The sequence below is a fragment of the Siphateles boraxobius genome, unplaced genomic scaffold (assembly GCF_051911475.1).
Source record: "Siphateles boraxobius isolate OS27281-9 unplaced genomic scaffold, OSU_SipBor_1 8, whole genome shotgun sequence".
NCBI lineage: Eukaryota > Metazoa > Chordata > Actinopteri > Cypriniformes > Leuciscidae > Siphateles > Siphateles boraxobius.
In genome coordinates this window covers 27256391-27281581 of record NW_027509208.1, presented here as the reverse complement: position 1 = coordinate 27281581, position 25191 = coordinate 27256391, and the positions used below count along the sequence as shown (strand labels likewise).

At 39.7% G+C, this 25191-nt stretch overlaps 1 protein-coding gene across 5 annotated transcripts in view; it reads left to right on the top strand.

Annotated features, from left to right (window-relative positions):
- The window catches only part of LOC143729132 (pleckstrin homology domain-containing family G member 3), a 116913-nt gene that overhangs the window by 47387 nt on the left and 44335 nt on the right, over positions 1-25191 (top strand). For 4 of the 5 annotated variants that reach the window (XM_077220219.1, XM_077220218.1, XM_077220221.1 and 1 more), the window contains one exon: positions 22603-23060. In XM_077220219.1, the coding sequence (XP_077076334.1) occupies positions 22603-23060 (458 nt within the window). Of the gene's footprint in view, positions 1-21708; positions 21728-22602; positions 23061-25191 lie in introns of those variants that run through there. The other variant, XM_077220222.1, reaches the window with a different exon arrangement.

The window sequence follows — 25191 nt, the reverse complement described above, 5'->3', positions numbered from 1 at the left end:
AACATATACGTTTATCCTCTTGGTCAACTTTTAAAATCACTTGGACTCAGTTTTCACTTTTATGCAGATGATACCCAGGTTTATATACATTCAAAACCTGATGTAAGTGTGGCTGTGTCTCATCTTTCCTTTTGTATCTCTGAGATAAAAGAATGGATGTCTAGAAATTTTTTATGCCTAAACAGTGACAAGACGGAAGTAATGCTCATTGGTTCACCTCACCAGCTACGGAAGGCTGGTTCCCCCACTTTTAGTGTAGAAGGTTCTACACTTAAATTTCAGACTAAATTAAAAAATCTGGGGGTGATATTTGATAATAATTTGACTTTTGTTCCTCATGTTCAGAGTACTGTCAGGACATCATTTTTTCATCTCAAAAATATAGCCAGATTACGTCCCATGTTGTCACTCCCTGTGGCTGAAAAGCTAATTAACATTTTTGTATTTTCTCGTATCGATTACTGTAATGCTTTGTTGGCTGGGGTTTCAAAAGCTACCCTTAACAAACTTCAGTTGGTACAAAATTCTGCCACTCGAATTCTGTCTGGAAACAGGTCAAGGGATCATATTACTCCGGTACTTGAATCTTTACACTGGCTCCCTGTCAGATTCCGTGTTGATTTTAAAATCTTAATGCGGACTTGCATGGACTGACACCTCATTATCTAACTGAACTTTTAACACCCTACACACCAGCACGTGATCTCCGTTCTTTGGAAGCTGGCCTTTTAATTGTTCCGCATACCCGACTAAAATCCATGGGTGATAGGGCCTTTTCGTCGAATGCTCCAAAACTCTGGAATTCCCTGCCTATTGAGACTAGGCAAGCAGAAACTCTTAGTGTTTTTAAATCATCACTTAAAACTTATTTGTTTAGGGTAGCTTTTACATAATTGTTGAAAATTGTTGTATTATTATTATTACTCCTATATTTCATAATGTTTTTATTTTGTATTTTATTAAGTTTTTCTGTCAGTAATGCATTGTTTATTTGTTTGTTTTATTATGTTCTTGTGAAGCGCTTTGAGATACTTTTTAAAGGCGCTATATAAATAAAGTTTATTATTATTATTATTATTATTATGAGGCAGTCCAGTCCATCCTCTGGCCAAGATATGGTAAATAGGAGGAAGACTTTGCAATCCAAGAAGCTGAAAAAGCCTGTGACAGAGCCCAAGCAAGCCCCATCACTGCTATCAATAGAGACGGCTATGAACTGCAGCTGGAAAGAGCAAGGAGCAATCCATGATGCAACTGTAAGCCTGAAAGACTGGGAAAAATGGATCCCACATGATCAGACGGCAGACCTGAAAGGCAGATTAAAAGACCTGAGAATATTCGGCAGCAACCTCAAGGCCAGAAGTCCAGAATTCCTCACCGCACAAAAAATTGCAGAAGAGGAAAGAAGAGGTCAAGACCAACAGCCTCGACCAACAGCAGTTCCCCAACCATTGGTGAGAGTAAGGCCAACCAGTCTGGCTAAATTCACTGGGATTAGGAGGAACTTCCATAGATGGAGGAGAGACTGGGAGAGTCTGCAAAAGCAGGGAGAGCCGACTGGATCAGTGGAACTGAAGAAGTTCCAACTCCTTGACAGTGTGGACGAGATATGAACGAACAACAACCTGGGCTTGTTAACATACAACAGTGCTGAAGACATATTTAGAGTACTTCAAAACAGGTATTGAAACAAGCCAACCATTGCTTTGGAGATAATTGAGGACCTAGAGAGGATCCCTCCTTTAAAGTCACACCCGCCAAGGAAGGGAATTGACCTAATTAAGGCTGTGGAAAAGGCTCTGAATGACCTCATGGAGCTCGAAAGAATTGGAGCCATAAATAATCCCCTTGTGATCAGATCCATATAGAGCAAGCTCCCAGATAATATAAAGAGGGACTGGCTGGCAATCATGGTCAATCCAAGAAGTGGAGTCACACCTGACAATCACTTTGAGATCCTTGTAACATTCTCAAAGACACAAGAGGACATTCTAGAGAAACTAGACCAATTGGGTGTAGGTGAAAAACCTGAAGAGAAAGCTACGTACCTGGAGAAGAGGTATGCCTCCACAAAGTCCACGAGGAAAGGAGGGTGTGTTGTCTGTGGAGATGAGAAGTATCGTGAGAAAATCTTCTTTTGTAAGCAGTTTAAAGAACTAAAACCTGGTGAGAAGCTGAATGCTATCAAAAGGCTGGGAGCATGCCTCAGATGCCTCAGATGTCATGCAGATGATGATGAATGTACGGACATTTACCTGTGCAGGAACATAGACTGCAGGAGAGGAAGCTCTTCAGATCACCACTTCTTTCTCTGCCTGAAAGGAAGATTAAAGGGGAAAGAATCTGAAAGGGGAAAAAGTCAGGAGAGCCTTGAGAGCACCAACATGGCTGCAAAAACACACTGGATGGACTCAAGTGATGGACTCAAGCACACGTGAGTTACCAGTTATTCATATGCTGCTCGAAGTAACCACCAACGCAGGACAGAAAATTGGAACTCTCATTGACTTAGCATCAGATGCGAACTACATCACTCATATAGCTGCCAGGAGACTGAAGCTTCAAAGTGAAAAGATCACGCTCATCGTCCATGGAGTTGGAGGCATGGCCATGAAGGTAAGGACCAAAAGATACTTACTCAAGGTAAGAGTCAAGACACCTAAAGGTACAGAGAGAGCTCGTGAGCTGATCTGTTATGGGTTGGATGAAATTGCAAGAGTTCACAGATTAATCAAAGTAGAGCAACTCAAGAAGTTCTTCCCCGACACCAACCTGGAAGATCTTCACAGACCAGAACATGTTGAGCTTGTTCAACAAGACTTGCTCCACAGAGAGTAAAAGTAGTAGGAGATCTTGTCTTGTGGGAAAGCCCTTTAGGAAAGACCGTGGGCGGAGCACATCCAGACCTCTGTGAAGTAGTGGGTATGGCCCTGCACAATTCTGAGACTCACTTTGCACGATCGATGAGAATCACAGCAGTGAAGTATCAAGAAATTGCTGAGATGCAAGACTCTAGAGCTGAAACCAAAACCACTGTTATTGTCAGGGAGTTCTTGGACTGGTGGAAGTGGGACAGCATTGGGTGCGGCCTGCGAACCCATGTGTTGAGGATTGCCGGTGTGGTAACTGTCAGCCAGGAGGCAAAGACATTACTCTGAGTGAAGAAAGAGAGCTTGAGATGATCAGGAAATGCCTCAGCTATGTGAGTGTCAGATGTGCATAGTCAAGAGCCTCACTGAGACACAAAATAGCCCATGGATTGAAGATCCGAGTTCCCGAGTTTCCAATGGAAGCCACGTTTCTGAGGATGGAGAAACAACTCAAAAGAGAACCAGAGTGGCGTACAGCATACACAACTCAAGTCCATGAGATGGTGGAAAGGAGAGCAGCAAAGAAACTCACTAGAGAGACCATTGCTGACTGGAAAGGACCAGTATGGTACGTCAGTCACTTGGTGGCGCCAAACCCACACTCTGAAAAAACACCTGTCCGACTGGTATGGAACAGCAGCCAGAAGTTTAGAGGAATCAGCATAAATGACCTTCTCCTGAAAAGGCCTGATGTACTTAATCCCATCCGAACAGTGCTACTAAGGTTCAGGAGAGGAGTCCATGCTGCCCACGGCGACATCAAGAAGATGTACAATTCTGTGTGGCTTGAAGACCTGGAGATGCACCTCCATAGATTTCTCTGGAGAGATAGTGAAGATCAAGAAATTGAGGAATATGCTATCACCAGGGTCAACATTGGTGATCGACCAGCAGGGTACATCGCACAACTGGCCATGAGAGAGACAGCAAAGCTGCCCATGTTCACTCATCTGGAGGAGGAACGGCGAGTCCTTGAGGAGGATTCCTATGTAGATGACATTCTGACATCCCATAATGACCTGGGAAAGCTAGACGGAACTACCAGAAAAGTCGAAGAAATTCTGAAGGCAGGTGGATTCTTCCTTAAGCCGTGGGTTCGATCAGGCCAAAGTGGGAGGGAGACGTCTACATCAGAACATCCAGCATCGTCAGATGAAGTCTTCATTCTCCCCAACCAAATGAGAGAAGGAGACAACAAGGCCCTTGGAGTTGGTTACCTGGTCGAACCAGACAAACTGTACCTCATGACCTCGATAAACTTCTCAAAGAGAAAAAAGAAGATGAGAATCAGCCAAAATCTCGTCGAGGAAGAGGTGAGAAGAAAAACTCCAAACCCACTGACTTGAAGACAACTGCTTAGTCAAGTAGCTAGTTTGTATGACCCAATAGGCCTTGAAACACCTGCCAAACAGAAAGGAGTCATTCTAGTCAGAAAAGCATTTCAAGAAGCTGGAGGCAAAACTCTAACACGAGACACATGGGACACACCTCTGTCTGAAAGACTTAGAGAAAAAGCCATCCACCTGTTTGAGGAATACACACGCCTCAACCAAATTACCTTTCATAGAAGCCTCACACCAGTCAGGAGGATTGGAGAACCCTGGGGAATAACATTTTCAGATGGTAGCGACCAGAGCTATGGAGCTGTTGCATACTTCAGGTGGGAGACCGAGCAAGGAATCCTGGTCCGGCTGGTTGAGTCCAAAGCCAAGCTCACACCACTTGACCAAAAGGGAGAACCAGTGAAAGCTGAGGTCTGCTGTGCTGTGTTTGCTGCGAGACTCAGAAAATACTTTGAAAAGCACAGTCGGATGCAAGTTGAACGTTGGCTCCATCTGCTGGACAGTGAAACTGTGCTACAGTTATGGGTACCATACCTTTTTTGCAAACAGAGTTGGAGAGATCCAGAAGTCCACATCAGTTGAAGACTGTGGCAAAATGGCCCAGAGTTTTTGAAAAGACCTGTGGAGGAGTGGCCGACAAAGTCAGCCAAAGATGTTGCTGCAGATGCTAAAGAAGGTATAAACAGGCTCCAAAGGAAATGTTTTACGGCAGCACTGACCCGAGCACAGGTGGAAAAAAAAACATGCTCCACCTGCCACTGCAATGCCAATATCCCCAACCTCTAACCAAAACAAGGACCTGCAAAGCAGCCCTAGTGGAAAAGGGCACCAAATCCCAGTCCGGAGGCCTTCTGGTTCTTCAGTGGGGAAAATCCTTAACACCAGTAAGTAAGTAAGTAAATTTTATTTATAAAGCACATTTAACCATAGCGAAGCTATCCAAAGTGCTGAACAAAGTAATTTAAAATAAATAAATAAAAAACACAGAAGCGTAAAACCAAACAAAAACAAAACATTGAAACAGGAAATCAAGTATCAAACGCCAGGCAATAGAGATATGTTTTCAATTTTGATTTAAAAGTACAAATGGAAAAAAAGTACAGTTAGTTCAGCAGTTTAATCAGGTTGATAAGAGTCATTGCCTGGGTGTGGAGAGCTGCCACAAAGTGGAAAGAAATGCTGGCCAAGACCTCAACCACAAGCAAACCAAAGAGGAAGGAGATTCCTTCAGCTCTTGAGATCAAGTCCAAAGTCAAGGAAATTACACTTACCATCATGGAGTGTGAGGATGCACTCAGGGATCTCTTCCTTTCGGCTCAAATGGAGGTAACCTTGCCAGACTGGTTTGCTGTGGTCAGAGAGGAAAGCACTGGACTTTTGCTCTGTGGAAGAAGATTCCAAATCTTTAATAAAGAAAAAACTGCAGTACCAGTCTTGCCCTGCAAATCATGGGTATCCACTTTTCTAGCTCAAGAAGCCCATAAGGCAAATCATAAAGAAATTGCAGGCACACTCCTCCAGATGAGAAGGAAAGCATGGGTTGTAAGAGGCCGGAAACTAGCTCAGAAGATATTTGATAACTGTGTAACTTGCAGGAGACTTAAGGGCCAAAGATAACAACAGATCATGAGTGACCTTCCATTGGAGCGAATACACCAACCAATCCCTTTGAGTATACGACAGTGGACTTATTTGGATCTTACGAAGTGAAGGATGAGGTGAGAAAGAAAGTGAAACTCAAAGTGTGGGGAATAGTCTTCTGTTGCATGGCCTCCAGAGCTATGCAAACAGACCTTGTCAGTGACCAGTCAGCTGAAGGCCTCCTGTTATTCTACCAAAGATTTACGGCACTGAGAGGACATCCGGGGAAATTGTGGTCGGATCCTAGGAAGAACTTTGTCGGAGCCAGACCTGCCCTCAAAGAGCTCTACATGTTTCTGGACCGACTGGAGAAATCAAAGCTTGAAGATGAAGTCTCCAAGCATGGCACAGAATGGAGCTGGAAGATCCATCCAGCAGACTCACCTCACAGAAACGGAGCTGCTGAGGCTGCTGTCCGGATTTTGAAGCGGGCTTTGCACAATCTGGGGGGTAATGGAGTCTTCACATGGGGTGAGTTTCAAACTTTCCTTTATATGGCTTCCAACCTCGCCAATGAACGACCTATTGATGCCAGGACTCAGAGCCGGGAGGACTGTGTAGAATACATTAGCCCAAATTCACTTCTGCTTGGAAGAACTGGTCCCAGAGGTGATCAAGGGACCTTTGACTTTGAAGGCTACTCGTACAGGAGATTAAGAACCATCCAAACATAAGTTGACCTGTTCTGGAGGAAATGAATCAAATCTGTTTGTCCGGACCAAGTGGCACACAGCTCACAGGAATGTGGCAATTGGAGATGTCATCTGGCTAGCTGACCAGAACGCCTTAAGAGGTCAGTTCAGGCTTACCAGGGTCATTGACATCAAAACACGGACAGGAAGGGAATCGTGAGGGATGTATATCTCCGATCCTTCCCCAGCTACCCAGTCGCAACTGTGAAGCCCACTAAAAAGATGAAAACACACTCAACCAAGATACCTGCAACAGTTCTTCACAGGGATGTCAGACGGATAGTTGTCCTGCTTCCAGTTGAAGAGCAGCAGTAGCAACAGGATCAAAAATGGAGTAACTAAATCCGACACATCACAGTACTGGTGTGACCTCCTTGGGTTGAAGAACCAGGAGGTCAAGTGGGAGGTGTTGTGTCAATTCGTGGTTACAAGTTGTACTGAGCTTTCCAAGGCAGATTCATCCAGGACACTTGTAGCACTCCCAGACTGCAGGGGGCAACCATGCAACAAAAGGTGGTGGAACCAACTTTTGGCAACTGCTTTTGGGAAGCGCGCCCACAGGAAGTGCATGGCATTGAAATGTTTGGGGAGAGCTCAGTTGGCCCTCTCACCCAGTCCTGGAAAAAGATACTATGACCACAGATCCTGATCATCTAAAGACGCAACTGGTAGGACAGAATAAGATTGAATGTGTTGAGTTCAGGCTTCTATATGTTCATGCTGTTGCTTTTCCTTGATTGTAACATGCAATTTAAATTAAATAATGAAGACTTTATTATGGGAACGTAGATCTTGAGAGAAGTAATGTTACTCTAAGCATGTGTAGAAGCATGACTTTGGTTTGGTTTGAGGTTTCAGTAGTATTTATTTATTATTACTTTGAGAAAGTGGTATTTAGATTTATTTGTGACTAATTCATGCTTTTGGTTTGTGTATTTTAAAGGTTATCAACCTATTCTGTCCCATCCCTATTCTATGAAACCATCTTGAAGAAAATAAAAAATCATAAAGTTAACAGATTTGAGTTGTCCTTTGCGTTCATCAGAGATAAAGCAGTTTTCAAGTTTGGGCAAAGCTGTGGTCAGTCAGAAAAAATACAGAACTTGACAATGCTAAAGCAGAGAGCTTGTGACACTGTCACATAAGAGACATGTTTACTGCTCTATTCAGTACAATTATTGTATGTATAATAGAGTTTTAAAAGGTTTAGGCTACATGTTTTCTTAGTCAATTTTATTTCTCTTAAAGCAACACTGTCATTTTTGCGGTTTTTGCTCTCGGGGTCCCCCTACAGTTGGGAAACAGTATTGTCTTCTACTACTGTCGTAAAATCTGTCATGGTTACACCAGGCGATACACGTGTGCATTTGTTGACAAGCCGATACTGTCTTGAGTTCTCGCGGGCAGACTGCCAGCGTTGCGTGTGAAATGTCTTCATCCCAAGTACATTGGCATATATTTCAGCATTTCATATTATGATATAATTTCATGGGTTTTATTTTTTTCAAACGTCAAAAGATCGCGTAGCTCACTTTTACAAGACAGCGTCATTATAGTAGCCTATTGTCTACTGTTTCACATAATGGTTATGCTAATTCAATTCAATGTTTGTGTGGTAGGTAATAGCCATACATCATCAATATTATATCACGATTTGCATTATAGCCAGAGGCAAGACACTTTCACCAGGAAAATAAATACACAAACATATCAGCCTGCAGACATTAGGATAGTTATCCTGAAAGATTATTTATCATAACCATCGTAAACTAGCATGTTAGTGTAGCTACCAGATTGATAATTCACTACTCTACTAGCATTACTTGATTCGTGAAGATGGAGGAGTAAAATGGAGGACCAGATAGATTCCGTAACATGGCCATGTTATTCAGCCTTTTACATTTTGCGCGATAGTCAGCTCCCTGACTCCCTGATTTATTTATAAATGTATAAACACTTTACAGATGACAGACTGCTGATGACTGCTGCGCTTGTGACAGCGTGCATGTTACTAAAAGAACGAGCAGAGAGAAAGAGAGAGCCGGTCGCGCGCGCGCACACTCACCGTCTTCAAACTGTCTTGCTCTCCCTCCAATAGTGATCCTTGTCCGGTCTTTTAATTTGTCTCTCTCCCTTTTTCTTCTTTTAGTCTCCTCTGACAAAACCTTTGCCTTCTTCCTTTTAGTTGTTGCTTCGGTCATGACAACAACATACAGACGGGTATCAAACGCTAGTTGGGCTCTCACGTCAGAATCTGAGGAAGTGGGGGAAGTGACGAATGCCGTAAAGCAGTCGAATTTTGCCGGGTTTTTTTGTGCTTTTGTAGTTTTTTTTGTTCCTACCCGAAACCCGAAGTTACATAGTGCCAGTAAAAGCGATACAGACACTGTCAGGCTATGGCAGACGTGTCATTCAACCTATTGTAAGTCGATGTACCATCACAAGGGTCTTGGAAATATATAATGAAGGTTGAAAAACTACATAGTGTTACTTTAACATTTTAAGTGTGTACACTATATCTTTAAGAAATGTATGGTTGGCCTGTCATGTGAGGGATCACATGACAGGAAGCAGGATCTACACTTATATAAAGAGAGCTGCATGGCAAACAAATAGGGTTCATAACAGATACCATTCACTTTTCTGGAGTGTGGAGTTACCACTTGCGGACTCACCTTTCCAGACACCACATCAAGCTTTTGGATTATCACTTCTTTTGGACTGTATACACTGGTGGACACTCACATTGGGAGGCTTCAACACACAAGGATTCTTATGGACTCTATGCTTTTAACAGCCTGAGTTTTCCTGGTTTTATTGTCTTGTTAAAGTGGGTAAGAACGGTGCATTTACAATCTTCACAAGAGACTTAAAGTCTCTTGTGAAGATTGTAAATGCACCGTTCTTACCCACTTTAACCTCACTTTTGTCTCATTCTTTTAACCACCAAGTCCTCACACAGTAAAATCTGACCCCATTTTAACTTTTGTAATCTCAACATAATTGGCTGAACGTTACAAGCTAACAAGAGGTGCTCTAAGATCAATGTGGACCAATCTGCAGTCATTATCAATCAGAAAGCTCCGAGCAAAACCAGAAATAGAAAATAAATAAATAAACTACAGATTAATTATGGGTGGGTGATATGTCAAAAAAATCATTGATCCACAATCTTGTTAACCTAGCTCCGCCCTCCTATGTACTTCCGCTCAATTTTCATTTTCCTTCAGTACTATGTCTGGGTTTGTGGTATATTCGTGGGTTTTCGCCGGTCAATTTATTACCGGTCCAATCAGCACACAGAGGGAGTGGCTGTGAACGATGATGTTGAGGTTGTGCGCTAGTCGTGCGTCACGACCAGACGTTAGCGATTGGTTACGGCAGATTCAGAGTGGCTCGGGGCAGAACCAATAGTTTTAAACTTCAACAGAGTACTCGCCTTTAAGGAAGTTAACGCTTGTCAATGGAGAGCGGCCAGACTCTCTGTACAAATGAAATGTACGAGAGTCTGGTAGGACCAGGCCACAATCTTGTCTCAATTCTTTGTCATGTTGGTGTTTAAGACACTGATACAATACAATACAACAAAACTAATCTCCTTATTTTAAAAATATAAACCTACAAGCTAACAAAACATAAAAGAAAAAAATAGAAAAACAAAACAAAAAAAAAAGCAGCATTCAAGAAATTGAATAATCAAATGTAAAAATAAAACACTGCATAGTCTTCACTGTATGAATTAAATACACATTGTTGATTCTAATTAAATCTACAAAAGTTATTCAGTTAAAACCAGTAAGTGATTTTCCTTTTTCTTTTGTCGTTTAATTAACATTAAGGATACAAACAGCAGCAGGTACTATAAATGAGGCTGCTGTCACTTTCAGACCAAATGCACAGATCTAATATATTGACACATCCGATTTTGTCCCAAATGTTTACATTCACTTGTGAAACTTGTATGTTTTTGCCATAACATTGCTCATATTTAAGCACAATAAGACACAAAAGAAAACAATCTAATATTGTCATAACGAGGTTCCTATTTACCTTGTTTTTGTGGAGTTTTTACTGAATTTAAATACATTTATTGTATTAAATTACAACATTTATTATTTATTACAATAACATAATTCATTACCACAACAACTGATTTCTGCTGCACACATAGAGGCTTTAGGCTAATAATTTGGCAAGATACAGTCCTAGAGACAGAAACAGTGGCATGGCAATGTTTTCACTTACTCTGTCAAACACAATGGAGGGTTAGGAAGACAACAGATTGTTCCCTGTCATCTGGTTTGTATTGAATTCACGGTTTTAGAATTCTTTTTCCAATATCCATTACAATAACAGCAAAATGTTTGCACGTTATTATGCATTTGTTGTCTCCAGTTGGAGCGTTTGGAAAGATTTTGTGAAGTTTGGCTTGATCGACATTGTTTCTTTTTGCAGCACTGTCAGTCTTAACAGTTCTCTTACCATAACAGCAACTCTTACCATACAAAGATCGCCGGCTGCCTCAGATTGTTGTTATTGTTTAGATTTACTGCACGCTATTACCATGACGTTCTTATTTAATCTTGACAAACTGTGTAGCATTAGAAAGTTGTAAGACTGCAGCTTCGATGTTTGACCACTGTTCATAATAAAACTTGGTTACAGTGACAGTAATTTCTTACTGGGGGCTCCAGGGGGTACGGCACTCTAAAAAATTAGAGAACCACGGAACTTAGGAAAAGGGATAATTATGTAGAACTGCACAAGTGCTACTGCTAAAGAGTGCAATGTCAATCATTTCTCATAAACTTAATTGAATTGGCCTAGAGAGAATAATTGTTGACATTTTCTACTAGACTTTCTAAAGACTACTTATAAAATAACTACCAAAAGTAAAGTAACCCCAGTTTGACTAAAAGTAATGACTAGAAGTTGACAAAAAAGGCAAAGACTTTTCATTAACTAAAACTTTAAAAAAACAGAATGACTCTTAATGTGATTAAGACCAATAAGCATTTTCGCAAGATTAAGACTAAATCAAAAATGGCTGCGAAAATTAACACTGGCCTACTCACAGTGCACGCTACAATGCTGTTGCGTATGTATTAAATATGACTGATAATTTAAATAAAATGTTTTATTTAATTCAAGTAGCCTACTTGTACATAATTATGTTCTAGGGTTTAAAATGTATACAGATTTGACATTTTCCCCTCATACTTCTGTCGGAATGAGTACGAATTTGGCATTGAATTTCATTTGAAATGGAATTAAAAAGGTCTTAAAAAGCCTTGAATTTAAGTTGGAGGATCCTGGGGGTACCCTGTAAACACTCCGAATGAGCGGGTGAAAAAACCCTTAAACCCAAAAAAACCCAGGGCTGGGTCTTCCTCCTCCATGGGCATCGCTTGCAGGTTCACCACCTGGTCCTGAAGGGAGTGGTGGGAACCTTGGGCACGTATCCGGGGACGTATACGTTCGAATTCCAGGCACAATTTGTTGACCGAAAATGCTTGCAGGTCCCCTACCCTCTTAACAGAAGCCAGTGCAGTCAGGAGCGCCTTCTTAAGAGACAGGATTTTAAGCTCTACTAACTGCAGCGATGCGAAGAGCGCACTCTGTAAGGCTGCTAAGACCAAGGAGAGGTCCCAAGAGGGGTACAAGGTGAGGGCGGGGAGAATTTAACCTACTCGTGTCCCTCAGGAACCTGATGATCAGGTTGTGGTTTTGCACAGACTTTCCGTCTTCTGCGTCGTGATGTGCGTCGATAGCGGAAGAACAAACCTTGGGAGAAACCAGGCTCAGTCAGGAGACCAGTTTTCCTCTAGCCATTGAATGAACACGGTGTCATTATGATTATATGAGACCGAATATGTTTTTCTTGTGTGTAATTTGTGATATTTTTACATCAAATTTTTTTTTTTATCCGCTTCAAGTTATTTTAGCTGTACATAGCCCCATAAAGATTTCTTGGTGAAATCATGGGCATTGATTTTGTATTATGTACTACCAGTATGTATACCAATGTATTTTGGTATTTATTTTAAGAACTTAAGTACCAGTACTCTTGACACCCTTAGTATAGATATTAAAGGACAGAACTGGTAAAGACCTGAGTCTCTGGCTGTACAGTGACCATCTAACCCCACACACACATGCCTTTTATGCCCCTAGGGACCGCTAGCCAGTTCAAAGCTAGTAATAGGTCAATAGTGACTTTTATCTTTTACCCCATTGGCTTCAGAGGTTTTTAAATGGAAAGCTTGCTTTTAACTCAGAACAGTGGAACTTTAGGTGTCCTTAATGCAGAATTTCATGGTATACTGTTACATTTTGGTAGTTGAAATTTAACTATGCAAGGGATAAAAGGTGATTATTTTTCTTTTATATTAAAATTATTTATCTTGCAGCTTAATATGCAGAGGAAATTTCTGTATTAGTAAACCATTCCCAGATTGGTTTTCATTAAGTGTAATCACAGTGGTGCTATCAAAATTTTGGTCTGTTTGTTTGAGCTTCCAAACCAGCCTGACACTAGTGGTGTCCAATTTCATCCTTCTTTTGAGCAAATTTGCTGCAAATAACCAGTGAAGCTGGTTGCAAAATCAAACTGAATCAAACTTTAGTTTCGGGTTGATGACTCAAGGTGCAATTGTGATCTCATAAATCCCCTCGCATCCAAATTAGACATTTTGAAACTTTATTAAATGTTCTTTTGTATTGAGGAGGACAGTTTATCTAAGATTTTTGGTCTAAAATATCCAAAAACTACTGGAACAATGTTATATATTTTGCTGACTTGTGTACTTCTTTATCCCAGAGAAATCATCTATTTTAACCAGTGTAACGGCCCGTGTCATTGCTTCTCATGTCAATGATGCCATATATGCGTTACCCTCGATTTCCGGTTGTACTTCCTTAGAAACCATGGAAACAACAAAGTCCCTTTAATATATTATGCGTTTTATTAGACAGGTGAGCAACTGTTTGGATACCTTTATCGGGTTAGTCTTATTGTTTTAATCTCTTGGGTTTTTTATTTTAATTTACTGCGAGTAACAGGTGTGTGCCACGCCTCAGAAACAACACAGTTTTGTCAAGTGGCTAACATATAATAAGAAAGAGCTTTATTTGTTGTAACCGTAATACAGCATTTTCTCCACCATAAAATATATATATATTTTTTAATTGCATGCCATGTATTAAAGTTTTGTTAACGTTACTGTGGTATGAAGCAGGGCGGGCTGAGAGCCTGGGATATTTAATTTATTTAGTTAAACTTTAATCGTAAAATAAACATGCACATTAAAATGAAAGTAGCCGACTGCGGCATAAAAGCATAATAAAACATTAATGTAAAAATGCCCCAGGCTCTCGGGTCGCCCTGCTTCATACCACATTAACGTTAATAAAACTTTAATACATTAGCTCATTCATGAACACAATTTCTGTTTGAGTCCTGTTTGATTGCTTTCCATCGGCTGTGGAGGTTAAGGCAACAACTCCCATGATTCCAAGCTCATTCACGGTGTCATCAAGTTACGTCTTTGTTAATGATTTTGAAATGAAAGTTGTGTAAGTTCTGATCCCATCTGACTTCTGACCTATAATGCTGCCTGAATCATAATCATACACTGTTTGTTCATTGGCCAGAGGAGGACTGGCCCTCTGACTGAGCCTGGGTTCTCCCTAGGTTTTTTTTTCTCCATTCTGTCACTGATGGAGTTTTGGTTCCTTGCCACTGTCGCCTTTTTCGCCTTTCTTTGCCTTTGTCGCCATTAGCTTTTGGCTTGCTTAGTTGGGGACATTTAATTTTATATTTAAAAATATTAATACAACATTACTTTCCTGTTATCTCTGTAAAGCAGCTTTGAAACAGTCTGTATTGTAAAAAGCGCTATATAAATAAAGGTGACTTGACTTGATTTAAATAAGCTACCTCTGGCGGCGAAACTTGCATACTGTGCCTTTAAAGGAGTCCTATTATGCCCTTTTATGAAGTCTTGATTTTGTTTTTGTTTTTAATGATTGATTGTTCAAAAAAACATTATTTTTCACATATTTTACAATTATTACAGCAGACTCTCCCCTGTCTGGCCCTAACACGCCGATATCGATGAAGTCTTTCCTTCTGAAATACGAAATGTGCTGTCATAGGTTAGTGGCCCAGTATGTTGTGATTGGTATAGCTTAGCTCTTGTTCGGGAAATGTCCCACCCCTCCATAACTGCTAGTTCTGTAATTTTCTTATACATAAGAAGATACGTTGTTATACACCATTTAATCTGGATATTTGTTGGAAAACTAAGGCAATACAAACAGTAATCGATCACAAAACTTTTCCTAAGGAGCGGTGAACCGTCTTACAAACTCGAGAGCTTACTAAAGCAACAGAAAACAAGCTGTTCTCTTAAAATAAATTTTAACCACTCTAAGTTCGTCAGCCTTAGGAAGCTCAAACGAATTAGTTTTGGAAACGTGGAAAAAAAACAGCGTCTCTATGACATAGTGACAACACTCTTCATATTTTCTAATGCAGCTCATCCAGGCCGCATCCCCTTTTTTGCGTATTCTGTGGGTGCGGATTATTTTAATGAGTACTATTGTGAGTACTATAAGATCCGGAAAAAGAGTGGACTTTGAGCTTTGTAACCTTGCAGATCTTTTTTATGCTCAAACAGCAACATTACACACTAACTAAAGTTGAAAAAGTTGAAAATGATAATAGGACCCCTTTAAGCTATGACATTGTAGGATGTTTTAATGTTACCAAAACAAAGATTTCTAATTACATGTTGCAGTTCAAACAAATAATTTATTTATTTTAGGGCTCCCATAACCCTCCCTCCAAAGTGTCTCCAAAGCTACATCTCCTTCAAAACACATGAATGCACACATCAAGAGCAGAGTTTGCAAAGCATCATAAGAGACGGTGTTAAATTACCTGTCGCAAAGCCCATACCATTACAATAATAATTAACTTAACCTAGTCAGGAGCAAGTTTTTTTAGGTAAACCCAGAGTTTCTTTATGTAAATGTAAAATGTAAATGTATTTTATTTATATAGCACCTTACATCAACCGATGGGTGAACCAAAGTGCTTCACAACAAATTAAACTACAAGTTTAAAACAACAATATGAATGAATGTGAAATCAATATGAATGTGCCATCACATTACTAGGTACAAAACGCCACTTTAAAAAGATGCGTTTTAAGTCTTGATTTAAAAAGGCCCAGGTCAGTAACGATACGCATCTCACTGGGTAGCTTATTCCAAAGCTTAGGTCCAGAAACCGAAAAAGCGCGGTCACCCCAGTGTTTCAGTTTTGATCTGGGCACTTCCAACATAAGTTGATTGGACGACATCAACGTCCTACCATAATTACGAATGGTCAGCATGTCTAGAATGTAAGATGGGGCAAAGCCATTAAGAGCTTTAAAAACAAACAATAAAATTTTATACTGAATTCTAAAATGTACCGGAAGCCAATGGAGAGAATAAAGAATCGGAGTTATGTGGTCTCGTTTTTTAGTGCTCGTTAACAGGCGGGCAGCTGCATTTTGGACAAGTTGGAGACGGTCAACAGAGGACTGGGAAACACCAATATAAAGGACATTACAGTAGTCCAGTCTAGAGCTTATTAAAGCGTGAATAGCCTTCTCAAGGTCATGACGGTTTAAAAACGATTTTACCTTTGCCAGAAGGCGCAGTTGAAAAAAGCTCAATCTAACAACATTATCAATCTGTTTGTTGAATTTAAAGGAACTATCAAAAATCACTCCTAAGTTCCTAACCGTCTGTCTGGCCGTTGGAAACCAGGGACCAAACCCGTTAGACACAGATTCTCCAAACACAATATATTCAGTTTTATCCTCATTTAAGTGCATAAAATTTTGGGCAAACCACTGCTTAATGTCCGTGATGCAGTCAACTAAGGTACCTTGTACATTACCAGGCTTCAATGGCAGATAGATTTGCAGATCATCTGCATAACAGTGAAAAGATAGGTTGTGTCTGGCTATAATTGACCCTAGCGGTAGCATATATAATGAAAACAAAATTGGGCCAAGAATGGAGCCTTGCGGGACTCCACAGGAAAGAGAAGCACAAGAAGAAGACAAATCCCCCATCATGACAGAGAAAGTTCTATTTCATAAGTATGACATAAACCACTTAAGTGCAGTGCCATGAATGCCAACATACTGCTCCAGGCGTGACAGGAGGATTGTATGGTCTACCGTGTCAAAGGCTGCTGTGAGGTCCAGTAGCACTAAGGCAACAGGACACTTGTTATCTACAAAGAAAGCAATATCATTGTGTACCTTTAATAATGCAGACTCAGTGCTGTGGTGAGACCTAAATCCAGACTGAATTTTTCAAGGACAGAGTTGTTTTCCAGAAAGGGTTTTAACTGTATGAAAACCACTTTTTCCAAAACTTTAGAAAGGAATGGAAGATGAGAAACAGGTCTAAAATTAGATAGCAGTGTAGAGTCAAGGTTAGGTTTTTTAAGAAGGGGCCTTACCACAGCATGTTTAAAGGCAGCTGGGACGGTTCCTAGACTAAGACAGCTATTCATGAAAACCACAAGCCCAGGCCCAACAACGTTAAAAAACAGTTTCAACACTCTAGCAGGTATAATATCAAATGGACAATTTGTTGGCTTCAATGATTTCATCTCGCCAAGGGAAGATAGAGAAACTAACTCAAACTCCTCAAACACAGCAGAATGAGCTGGAGTAACAAAAAATTCCTTATTAAAACCTTTCCTAGTACACTGTCTAACAGAGTCAACCTTATCAACAAAAAAGTGAAGAAAATTTTCACAGGTGATAGTTGAGACATTAGCAAGAGCAGAAATTGGTGGGTTCACAAAATAATTAATTGTAGTAAACAGGACCCTGGGGCGATAGAGTCCAGAATCCCGGAGCAGGTAGAATGGAAGAAAGAAAGAATATTGTCTGGACAGATGGGAGAAACCATACCATTCAAGGCAAAAAACTCAGAGTCTCTGAATGCAGCAGCGAATTTCTCAGCTGTGGTTGAAGTGATGATGCGACGCTGACACAATGGAGCCAAAGACTTTCTAGCTGGAGGGGGGGCTATATATTCAAACACAATGGGAAAATGATCTGAGATGGCAGTCTCAGAGATCTCTTTCACGTAATTTGAAAGCCCAAAAGAGATAATGAGATCCAAGGTATGCCCACGATAGTGTGTAGGTTTATCCACTGATTGAGTTAAATTAAAAGTTTCTAAAAGTCTTTTAAAATCAGTGGCTAATTGGTCGGACGGACAACAAACATGAACATTGAAATCCCCACAAATCAAGAGTTTGTCAAATTTTGGAAAGATGTCTGCCAAAAACTCAGAGAACTCATGAATGAAGTCCTTATTATATTTGGGTGGGCGATAAACAACGGCACATAGAACAGGGCTCACAAGGTCCATCACAAATAATTGCAGCTCAAAGCTGGAGTAAGCGTTTGTAGAAAGAAGCCGGCATTTAAATCTGTCTTTAAAAACAGCAGCAAGACCCCCTCCTCGACCAGATGATCGTGGGGAATTGAAGTAGGAACATCCGGGTGGAAGGAGCTCTGAAAATGCGGTGTTATCACCTGGTTTCAGCCAGGTTTCCGTCAACAGGAAAAAATCCAGAGATTGAGAAATAAAAAAGTCATTGAGGATAAAAGTCTTATTCACAACTGACCGAGTGTTGATCAGGGCCATGCGAATTAAACTCTGGTCCATCCGTTCGGAGGCATAAGCGACCGGGCGAAGATTGTCAGGTATGCAGCCCCGTCTGCAGATCCTCATGGGCCGGCAGCACGGACGTGGGTACCCAGCCTCGGAAATAGCCGGTATCAGCCATCGGTAGCAGGGATCAGTTGTTCCTCGTATGTAATAGCTGACACTCTCCCAGGAAGACCCAAGCGATGAGCGGAGGACGAGGCCATAAGCTCTCAATCTGAAACTCAATCCACCTCTCCTTCCTCGTCGTCTACGGCGGCTGTTGCGGATCAACCCGCTAGGAAAATGACAGGTGGGGAGGTATGGACGCAAGCAGAGGCGGCGGTGTGTTTGGTCGTCCGTTGCAACCCTGAATCGGCAGTTTTTCCACAAAATCACGTATATTTAAAAGAGTGAGGCGATCATACACTAGTAACGGCGACACATCACGAATTAAAAACAATAAAAATAAAATAATACACAACACAGGTAACAGGGGCAGACGGCTAGCCACACACACGGGCGCCATCTTCTCTTCAAGTCTCCTCTTCTCTTTAAGTCTCCTCCCCCTTTTTAAAGCATAAGCAATGTTTCATTCATTCATTCATTCATTCATTCAGCAAAAATGCTTTTCGAATATCTAAATGCAAGTACAATCATCTAAAAATTCTTAAATAAAGATGCATTTTCTATATAAGAAGGGGGAGGGGGGGATATAAATTAAGTGCATTTTACTTAAAAGAAAAATAATCTTAATGCAAACGAAAACAATATTATTTTTCTTACCCCATTGGCAGATACTTAGCAAAACAAGAAAAATGCACTTAAATTATTATTTTCCCCTGGAAACACTGCTGCATAAATAAAGAGACCATTTAATTGTGTGAAAAGAGCATTAGACTATGTAGAAAAACCTGCTGCACATTGAAATAGGCACTGAATGATATTTATTTAATATGTCGAATGTTTGTATAGTCTTTTTAATGCTTAAAGCTTTACCTGAATGACTTACTTCATTTTTAGCTGCTGCCACATTCTTTTATGTATTTATTTATTATGCCGTGGGATACGAAAATGAATATTAGTTCAATAACTTACCGTTCTGTCAGTTTTCACCTCTGATATTATAACAGCGATTAAGAATTAAACTTAAACCATGCTGTTGCCATGGTGAATCATAATTTTGGAGCTCCTTTGATCATTGTCGTGGTGTCCGCGTTTAATTCAGAGTCAACCTACTCAGAGTTGACTGAACTAACTCAATTCAACTGTTCTGAAACCGAAAACTCAGAGTTTCCCATCTCAGGGTAAGTCAACTCAGAGTTCAAGTTTTAACTCAGAGTTGGTTGAACCTCCTTACTGAAACAGGCCCCAGGTGCACAGAGGTATGGAAATACATAGGTTGTATAAGCAGGTAGGAGATCCTATCATTGCGTTTGGACCGAATGCAATGATTGAACAAACGTGTTTTGGTCCTGAGACTTCCACAGACTATGTAAAAGAAAGAAAAAATTTAGACCACTTATATTACCGATTGCTAACGGGATGTGAAGAGAGCTTCAACCAGTATAACAAAAAGTGATTATGGAGAAAAAAAAATGCTTTCCCTACCTTTAACATTTTAGTTACTACTATTAACTAGCAACAATTAGTTAACAAGTTAGTAAGTAATAGCACTCACATCAAGTTGTATTCTTTGAGTCCAGCCACCTTCTCTTGTCCTTGCCAAATGTATTGTGAAGGAAGAGAAACCTAGATGGGTTTTTCACTGCAGTCTTTGCATTCATTTAGTTTTACTATGCAACAAATTATTATTAGTTTCTCAACACTTTTATGAGCACAACCAACCACAGCCATTAGGCCGTCCCTCCAGAGGTGTGATCTATTTGTTCACATGAGCCGGTGTGTAACAGACTTTTAAATCAGGTGAGAAACCAGTACCAGTGTTTGATAGTACCTAGAACCCATATTGGGGAACACTAAAACTAGAAAAGAGCATGAGAACAAAAGAAACCCATTGAGCTGGAGGCAATTCATCACCAAACCATAGTTTTTAGGGCCATAACAAATACTCTTGGGGAATGGTTCTCCAACCACATCTGAAAGTTGCTGCCCTTAGGAGTATTTGGGAAGAGAAATGGTGGTTCACTGGGTTTAATCTCAGGTTATCACGATGGTTTGGTAAGTCTAAAGGCTTTTCTCTCACCCTCTGTGTTTTTTTTTTAAACCCTGGATCATTTAGAAGCAATTGGAAAACTTGGAATTTCTACCTTCCAAGAAAAGGATTGAATGACCCTGCTTTCAAATTCAAAAGAATATAAAGAGTCTTCAGAATATTCAATGTCTCCGACTAGTGGTCATTTAAAATTATAGAATATATTGAAGAGTTTTTTGCGTTATTGAGTTTGTTTTTGGTACATTCTTAACTAGCCTTTAATTTGGAAGGCCGGCAGGTAGAGCATTGCAGTAGTCCAGTCTTGAAACGACGAGTTTGGACAAGGAGCTATACGGTCTGATTGTCCTGATGTTGTACAGCGCAAAGTAAAGCGCATCCTGATAAAGTTCCCTTGGCCTTTGGAATTAAAATAGCCCCACATCATCACATACCCTTCACCATACCTAGAGATTGGCATGGTTTTCTTTCAGTTAATCTAATACCTGGTTTGATTTGCATTGAGAGATGATCTTATGGAAAGTACCCCATGCCAATCTATGGTGGCCAGAGAAAACACACGAATATACCGCAAACCCAGACGACGTACTGAAGGAAAAGGAAAATTGAGTGGAAGTACGTAGGAGGGCGGAGCCAGGCTAGGTTCATGATACTCTAAGCATAAAATGTGGTCCAAATTAGTCAATTTAATATAAATGTATTTTTCATAAAGTATTTATCAGAACTCGACTGCCGTCTTAGATTTTCTTTTTTTGAGCGTCTAATAATACATTCTGAAATTGCCTTAAAATACGGACCAGGTAAGCAACTCTGTAAGCTTGGCCTCTAGACAAATGATCATACTTCATAAAAGAACAACTGAACATCCAGTCAAGACATTGTACAAAGTAGTTAGAGTTAGTCTAAAGCTGTAGTGCATTATTCACACAAGGCAGTTTGGCTCAAGAAATGTGGTTTAAAAAATGAAGCCATATTATTTGTTTTATTGGCATTGTTAATTTGTAAATACTTGTATATTTCCATAGGCTAGACTTAATTTTTTTTTTACACACACGATATCATTGACCTCCCTCAAACGGTTTGGAGATATAGAGGTGAAAGTCCAGCGCAAGGCGTGAAGGGGATGGGCTGGCAGGAGACGTCAGTGCTGTTGGAAAGTGTTTACTTTCAAAATGCTCGTATGGAAATGAAGGGCGAAAAATTAGTTTCCTCCTTCTGTTCTGTTGTTGACCTCAAGTTCACTTTTATATGCTGGAAGACACCGACTCTGAGCAAGTATGGGTTTATTGTTTGTCTGTCTTTTGAAAGGCTTAATGAATCTTAATTTGGACCTTAAGAAAGTGCTCTTAAGAACGTATCTGTGAAGGCTGTAATTTAATGAGAAACTATTCCTGTCACATTTCCTCAGGACAAATGAGGTACATATTAAAAAATGTTCTGTATAATAAATCAAGGTTATATTAAGGCGAATACACCATATAGCTAATATTGTCTTTTTGTTAGGTTCAGTTCTGATCAATGTGGTTGTGAGATTATTCTCTAGCTGGTCAAAGTCTGTTAATGTGCTTTGCATTATTACTTGTTCAGACTCTTTGTATCTTTTGACATGCACAAAATTTGATTTTCAAAGGGCATTCTGGGCATTTTCAAAGGGCATTTTCAAAGGGCAGTTTGACATGCATTCCTGTCAAACTGAACGGTAGTTTTGGATGAATGTCTACTGTGAATTTCTAATCGCAAATGCGCCTCTTTCTAGCTAACAGATTTATTGTGTGCACGGTTTAGGAAAGGATGAGTAATTTCATATTTAACCAGATACCAACCTAATTAAACAGGACTTTCCTAATACTTTTGATTTGATTGCTCGTTTACAAAAATTTACATTACTGTTACATAACGGATAACACAAGATGACGTTTGACTACTTGTTAAGGATGATTAGTCATTTCATTACACATATTGTTGCACTATTGTTGGTTTGATTGCTTCTCTTGTTCTCCTAATTTGTAAGTCGCTTTGGTTACAAGCGTCTGCTAAATGATAATGTAATTTAATTGTAAATGTGTGAGAAATGCATTGTGATTGTCTGTGATGTGCAGATAAATCACTCTCTGTGCACCTTTTTCTCTTTTTTGCCATTTCTGTTTTAGAATCTCCTCGGTTGTCCACTGCCTCTGTTGGCAGTAATGACCGGGCCTCCACTGCTACAATGTCCGATTGCTCTGACTTCACAGATGTCCAGAGGCCCATAAGCGTGGTCTCCACCATCTCATCTGGGTCTGGTTCCTCTCGGGATGGTGTTCTCCTGTCAGGTATCCCATCCGCTGGTGTGCCCATTGAAGACAATGTGGATCTGGAGTTAACGCCTGCTGCTGATTCAAATGAGACTCAGGGCAATAATCTCGCCCAAGCATCCAGTCAATTTTTCCAGCAAAATAGCAGCAACACTGTTAACAACAACAACAGCTCCTCCGTTTCCAACAGTTCCTCTCCATTTGCTGCCAACACCATGGCACCCAACCCTGAGCTCACCTACTTGGACCGTGTGGTCATGGAGATCATTGAGACGGAGCGGATGTATGTGAGAGATCTGCGGAGTATTGTAGAGGTCAGAATGAGTCTTAATCTTTCCAAACCTTTACAAACAACTGGGTCATTCCATGTCAAATCAACCAAATTTCTGAAACTTTCCCAGCTCCAAACAAGAATAATTTCTAGTTTCAGTGTAATTTATTCTTCAGACGTTCCTCTTTAAACACAATAATTATCAGCTGTTTGAAAAGTTACCCACATTTGTTTTTTGACCATTGAAAATTTGTAAAATTCAACAATTTGAACATGCGTCACAATAGGATCTCCATTTTCTATGCAATTGCACCATATAGGACCTTAAAAATGAAGATTTCAAAAGAAAATTTTAAAATCATATTGTAATATCTATACTTTTTGAATTACAGGCATGTAAACTTTGGAAAAAGAATATTTATGGCACTCAGGCTGCGTTTACACTTAACATGCGACCTGTATCCGGATGTTGTCCACATACACATTGCTTTGCCAGAGGAATAATCAGAATCGGATTTTTTTTAAATGTTTTAAATGTTGAATGTTTTTATTGTTTCAGCATGTTTATCAATCTCCCATTTCTGTCAATATAGTCCTTGCACGCTATAAGCTTAAACCCAGATGATCGATGTGACTTTAACATGATCAACCCAGTTTTTTTTGTATGATCAAAAATGTTATCTAATTATTGTTTAAGTTTGAAAGTAAAGTGAGTGAAAGCAATTGGGACATTGTTTAATTTTTATCATCTTTAATCTGGTGTCGTGCCACAGACCTAATTTATGCAGGAAACAGAAATCCAATCGGTTATCCAGATACAGAGGCTACTTAATGTGAACAAATGTAAACGCACAATGTCTTGATTGGCTAATGATCCGATTTGCTTGATCGGATCACGGTGATCGCATGTTAATGCCAAGTGTAAACGCAGCCTCAGACAAGTATATTCTAGGCAATTGTGTTGATAGAAAAAAAGAAACAAGATACATTTCTAGATTCCACATTATTTGTTCTTTAGATATTCCTCTTTGAAAGAAAAAACTGTCAGATGTATGCAAAGTCACCCACATTTGATTTTTGACCACTGAAAATGTGTAAAATTTACTCATGGAGCTGCATTAAGATCTCCATATCTCTAGGATTGAACCATATTTCAATCCCTTAAAATGAAGATACCAAAAGAAATGTTTATTAAAAACTAAAATATAAAAGTATATTAAGATTATCTTTAATTCTTTTAGAGTTACAGGCATGCAAACTTGGCAAAATAACACAAGAAGTGGTTTTTCCCTTCTTCTTTTTTTAACGGTCACCATTGGCATATAATGTAAAAAAGATTCCTAAAGTAAACAGATTTTTGCTAATAGACCTACCAATCTCTGTGTAAAAATCTAATAATAATGCTGCCATCTTTCTAAAGTCATTTTTAGCCCCCTGTAATTTGGCTCAAAATATCAGGAGAAAATTGTCATTTTGACCCCGTCGACAAAATAGTAGATTACTCAGTCAATATACATACATGACATTTCATATTTTGGCTTTCTTCTTAATTTGTGTTTCTTTCACCAGAATTTAAAAATAATTAGCTGAGGATCTCTGGTTGAGTTGACATGGAATGACCCAACTGCTTATAATCAAGTGTCAATTGATTAAAATGTGCAAAAATGTTATTTATTACGTGATATGCTAGATTCTTAATCATATACTGTAACAATTCACAGTTAATCCCATATATCAAGATTTAGTGAGAAACCCCCCAGATGAAGAAAATTTAACGCAACAAGTGGTTGACAAGTAAATCATTGATTAGTTAGCATAAAAATCATTAGATAAGTTGCATCTTTGAACATACCTTATGAAGTTCATTCATGTTTATTTCATGCTATAACTAGTAAAGAGGAAGAGACGATCAGTTCACGTGCACTCCCTGTTGCTGCTCATGGCAATCTTTCACTCTACATTAAAGTGCATCAAATTAACATTTAAGTTGAATTGTGATAAAAAACGTGAATTTGTAATAAAATGGAGAGAATTTGAAACTGAGACCTTGTTCTTATAAAAATAACAAGGCACATAGCTTATTGGATTATTGAACAGGATGCATGCACTTTTTGTCCGAATGTTTTTGCATATTGGATACCCGCCTTCAAACACCTCTGAATCCTTTTTTAGAT